Source organism: Scyliorhinus torazame, chromosome 1, assembly GCF_047496885.1.
Source record: "Scyliorhinus torazame isolate Kashiwa2021f chromosome 1, sScyTor2.1, whole genome shotgun sequence".
Classification (NCBI taxonomy): Eukaryota; Metazoa; Chordata; class Chondrichthyes; order Carcharhiniformes; family Scyliorhinidae; genus Scyliorhinus; species Scyliorhinus torazame.
Genome location: NC_092707.1, coordinates 251,293,330 through 251,298,864, shown reverse-complemented (window position 1 = coordinate 251,298,864; position 5,535 = coordinate 251,293,330). Strand labels below are relative to the sequence as shown.

General features: G+C 49.3%; 1 protein-coding gene across 1 annotated transcript; it reads right to left on the bottom strand.

Annotated features, from left to right (window-relative positions):
- Positions 1–270: 270 nt before the first annotated feature.
- LOC140414843 (probable G-protein coupled receptor 139) lies at positions 271–2,843 on the bottom strand. The gene is made up of 2 exons (XM_072501048.1): positions 2,748–2,843; positions 271–1,210 (listed from the first exon to the last, which is right to left on the bottom strand). The coding sequence occupies exons 1-2, from the start codon at positions 2,815–2,817 to the stop codon at positions 276–278; spliced, it is 1,005 nt and encodes a 334-aa protein (XP_072357149.1). The 5' UTR covers positions 2,818–2,843; the 3' UTR covers positions 271–275.
- Positions 2,844–5,535: the final 2,692 nt, after the last annotated feature.

Sequence of the window (5,535 nt, the reverse complement as noted above, 5' to 3'; positions counted from 1 at the left end):
CCGATACCGGAGAATTTCGCCCCTGATCTGAAGTGACCACTGTCAGCCTCGATTATATGCTTGAACACATGACCTTCCCGTTCGCAGGTGAGAATACCACTGAGAGCCCAGGCTGCCACTTATTGCAAGTATCAAACTCAGAGGATAGAATTTAAGATAAATTCATTCAATTGTTATGAATCTTTTGCTGCTTTGTTTCAAATTGTTTTGACTGTCTGACATATCTAATAATTAAAATAAGGATCTATTTTCAAGGAAAGAATTGAAGGCACAATTCAGTAGAGCTCAACAAATGATGAGTTGCCATATTTGACATATTTAATAATCACAGTAAATGGATACATTATTGCATTTCTCAACTTCTCCCTGAATTTAGTCTGGGCCAGCGCATAAATACACGTGTTTGTACAGGAGCTCAGCAGTTGGAACATATCTCCGGTGTAGCCTGCGATATGTAAGGGATCCATGTGTTGATCTGGGTCATAAAGCTTGTCTGTAATTCTGGAAATGAGGAAAAATACAACATAAGGCATCCACAGCACGATGAAAGTACCAGAAATGGAGAAGAGTAAAATGATGGATTTCCTTCGGCTCTGCATCTCTGGATCATCGCTGTTCTTGCTGTTGCGTTGACCTTGCAGTGCTCTGCGGGTTCGATTAGCCATCACAATGTGTCTAACAGTCAGAGCGTTGAGAAATATAATCAGAAAGTACGGCAACAAGGGGTTGAAAACTGTCCTAAGCCAGTCGTAAGTGACCCATCCTGGCAAAGTGAAGTAAGTTGGTTTGAAATGAGCTCCCCACTCCACACTGTTAATTATAGAGATAGGTTCAAAAGCAAAATACAGGGGGATGTTTTTGAAGCAGAACACAACACACACGGTCACTATAACCACAGCTGCAGTTTTCTCCCTGCAATACTTCTCTCTCAGTTCTTGACAACAAATGAGGACAAAGCGATCGACAGTGAAAGCCACCGTCAGCCAAACAGAGCAGTCAACAACCATATAGTTGATAACCTCGTTGACACTTGCAATGGGCGTGTAGTGTAGAGGTGAGTCTGGGAAATAATACCAAAGTATGTAATAGATTATCACATTGAAAATAATGACCAGCAGATCCATTGTTGTCATACCCGCCAGGTACAGAGTGATCCCTTTGGATAGACCACAGCCTCCTCGGGACAGGACCACAATTGTCAGGAAATTAGCTACAAAGAGAAGAGTAAATTCCACAATTAGTTCCACTTTACTTCTTGGAAATGGCAGTCCAGAATCAGGCCACTTGGTTCAACAGGCGTATGTCTGTCATTGCTTATTCTGCACAAGCACCTTTCACTACCCAACTCCATCTGACCATATTAACATGTCCTTCTATTCCTTTCTCCCTCAGTTACTTATTCAGCTTTTCCTGCCCAGACAGGCTCACCATCTCTGATGTGGTTGTGACAATGCTGCACAGGTTAGAAAGAAGCAAATGCTCTCTCAAAGCAGAATGGTGTTCTGGATGCGAACAGAGCAGATGACAACCCACCCACACTCCCAGCTCCACTCACACCCTCCCCCTCCCAGCCCCACTCACACCCTCCCCCCTCCCAACCCCACTCACACCCTCCCCATCCAACACCACTCACACCCTCCCCCTCCAAACCCCACTCACCCCCTCCCACACCAGTCACACCCTCCCCCTCCTAGCCCCACATACACACTCCCCAATCCCAGCCCCATTCACACCCTCCCCCTCCCACACCACTCACACCCTCCCCCCTCCCAGCCCCACTCACACCCTCCCCCTCCCACTCCAGTCACACCCTCCCCCTCCTAGCCCCACTCACACCCTCCCCCTCCGAGCGCCACTCACACCCTCCTCCTCCCACACCACTCAAACCCTCCCCCATATATTATTCCCTAAGTCTGAATTAAGATTGTAGACTTCCAGTTGACACAAATACTTTATTCAGTAGGTTTGTTCTGTTTCCAGAGCTTAACTAGATGTAATACAGTCAAGAGGTGTGACCAGTGAAGCTAAGGTAAGCTGCCTATGCTGAGCTGTCTCTGTCTGCTGCTGCTCACTAGCCCTGTGCTTCTGAAAGAGGCGGATCCTACCTTGGGCTGGACCCTTTATACCCGCCTCTGATGCCCTCTAGTGATGCTGTGGCTGTTACATCTGTCTGTAGTCCCTGGTGTATGTGCAGATGTATGTACAGATGTACAGCTCACTACACCCCTCCCACACCAGTCACCCCCTCCCCCTCTCAGCCCCACTCACACCCTCCCCCCTCTCAGCCCCACTCACACCCTCCCCCCTCTCAGCCCCACTCACACCCTCCCCCCTCTGAGCCCCACTCACACCCTCCCCCCTCCCAGCCCCACTCACCCCCTCCCCCTCTCAGCCCCACTCACACCCTCCCCCCTCTTAGCCCCACTCACACCCTCCCCCTCTCAGCCCCATTCACACCCTCCCCCTCTCAGCCCCACTCACACCCTCCCCTCCCACACCACTCACACCCTCCCCTCCCGGCCCCACTCACACCCTCCCCTCTCAGCCCCACTCACACCCTCCCCATCCCGCACCAGTCGCACCCTCCCCCCTCTCAGCCCCACTCACACCTTCCCCCTCTCAGCCCCACTCACACCCTCCCCCTCCCGGCCCCACTCACACCCTCCTCCCACCACCACTCGCACCCTCCCACCCCCACTCTGACTGACTGACTGAAAAAACAAAAACCACCGGCTTCAGCTTCTTACCGGGAACTCCAAAAATTGCAAGAAAATGGTAATAAATGAAAGCTGCCTGTTCAATTGTTGCTAATTCCATTTCAGAAAGAGGAGGCGACAGTAAACATTGACAACAGACCTGGAGCCACAGAGTTTGTTCCTTACTGACAGCCCTTTATATAAAACAACTAAACCCCCCCCTGTGAATCAATCAGCTTTCAGAGGGAGCGGAATTAGTTCCTGGTCTTTGAACAAACAGCCGTCACTAATTTTTACAAAGATTATTCAATACTACTTTTGCATTGAAGGCAAACGGTTCCAATTGCAGAATGTGAGTTCTGAAACCATAAAGGACATGATAGACAGATAGATAGAAAGAATAGACATGTTGACTCTTCACCAGCTTATTCATATATTAATAATTGGGGGGTTTATTATCTGAAATATAAAAGTTGCATTGGTAATAATTGTGCTGTGAAATGGTGGAAACAGTCAGAGAAATAAATGCACAGCAAATACAAACATGTTTCTGACATTGATTCTCAAATCTGAAGTATCAGGCAGATATCCCCCATCTGCCATCAGAGACACTGACGGACGATTTTCCGGCCTCGTTTGTTCTCCCTCAAGTGAAACGAGGCTGGTGAATCGCGGGAGAGGCCGAAAACGAGAACCACGGCAGGCGCCAAACAGTTTGTGATGCATTAAGCCCGCTCCCATGGTCAAAATCAGGATCTTGCTGAAACGTGGTGAGAAACCAATTATCACCACTTAAGCTCCATTTCTATACAATTAACAGGAGCCACCCCATATCCAACAGCCTCCTGTCATTCAACGGCCTCCCCAGCAAGCTGGCGCCGATTAGTACTCCTATTGAAAACCATGAGCCTGGGGATGGACACAGCTCGGTGAAAGTTCCACGGCCAGATGAGTGCAACGGGGAGGGGACCATCACCCGGTCCAGGTGACATTACGAGCGGGTATCTGGGATATGGGGTTTGGCGTTCCCGCTGCAGCCAGTTGTGCATGGGCAGGGCATTCCGGATATGGGGGGGGTGATCAATGTGGGAATGGAGGGTCCCGGGGTGGGAGCCACCGCTGTTTGTCACTCTAACATCTGTTATATTACTAAATTGCAATATAAATATTCCTCATTTGTCTTGTCGAGTTGTCTTGAATACTGATGAGAAATAGTCAAAGTCTTCCAGATGATGACAAAATGTTTATTGAGTAATATATAATAAACTAGCGAGTTCTTTCACTTCAATACTAAACTAGTAAAACAAGTAAGTAAGTTTATATTAAATTAACAATTATAATTATAATACACTGCGCTCTGATCTAATCACGTCTTCACTCATGCTGCTCTATACCCACACTAACTCACATACACAAAGAAAGAGCGGGAAACACCTTTTGATAGGTCCTGTTAGTGTTGCCATCTGGTGATCATTTGTCTGTACTTACTTTACATGAACTGAACATGTATTAACATGTAATGAGTCCACTACAACATCCTGTCCCAATTCCTTACAGATATTGAACGCTAAGGCGGGGATATTAGGCGCAGAACTTGCCCTAGTGGTGCTGCTGCTAAGCCGGGAGGCCAGACACCGGAAATAGCGGCAGCAGCAGCATCTGCAGATACTCGAGGCGGCAGCCCATGTGCTGGACCCTGCCCACAACCTGAGGACTCGATCATCCATCAGGCCAGGGAGGGAGCCAGAGGGCGAGTCCCGCCACGGCACAGCGTGTACAGGCGTCGCTGGTTACGCAAACAGAAGATGGACAGCACGTACTGCAGGAGGCTTCACCTCAACAAGGAGATGGTGCGACACCTGTGCCATGTCCTCATGGACTTGGCATCACATGGAGGAGGAGGGAACATGCTCCCGGTGGCCGTCAAGGTCACGGCAGTCCTGAACCATTTTACCTCGGAGTCATTCCAGGGCTCGAGCGGGGACCTGTGTGGTGTCTCGCAAGCCAGCCCACAGCTGCATCCGACAGGTCACGGATGCCCTGTTTGCCCGGGCGGAAAACCACATTATCTTTGACATGGACCAAGCTCCCCCACTCCCAGGCCCACTCACACACCCTCCCCCCTCCCAGCCCCACCCACACCCTCCCCCCTCCGAGCCCCACCCACACCCTCTCCCTTCCGAGCCCCACTCACACCCTCCCCCTTCCGATCCCCACTCACACCCTCCCCATCCCACACCACTCACACCCTCCCCATCCCACACCACTCACACCCTCCACCCTCTCATCCCCACTCAAACCTTCCCCCATATATTATTCCCTAAGTCTGAATAAAGATTGTAGACTTCCAGTTAACACAAATACTTTATTCAGTAGGTTTGTTCTGTTTCCAGAGCTTAACTAGATGTAATACAGTCAAGAGCTTGATCGAGCGTAATTGAAGCGAGACGTGGTTGTAGTAGTGGAGTGGGGTCCGTTGTTGCCGTCCAAGATGGCGTCGGGGATGGACAAAATGGCCGCCCCCATACATCGCACGATCTCACTTGCTACAAAGATTTCTTTACACTGAGATGATTGATCTGTTTGTCAGACACTACACTCTTTAACGTAGTTGTCAACATCTCTATTGATGTCCGGCCAGTACACTGACTGCCTGGCATGTCTGCGACACTTCTCTATCCCTTGATGCCCTTCATGTTTCTTTTCCAGAATACTTTGTCTCAGGCACGAAGGAATTTCAATTCTGTCTCCTTTTAACAGGAATCCATTTATCACAGTTAAATCATCCTTGATGCTTTGAAAATTTCTACAACTGCCATTAGGCCATCCTTCACTGAGG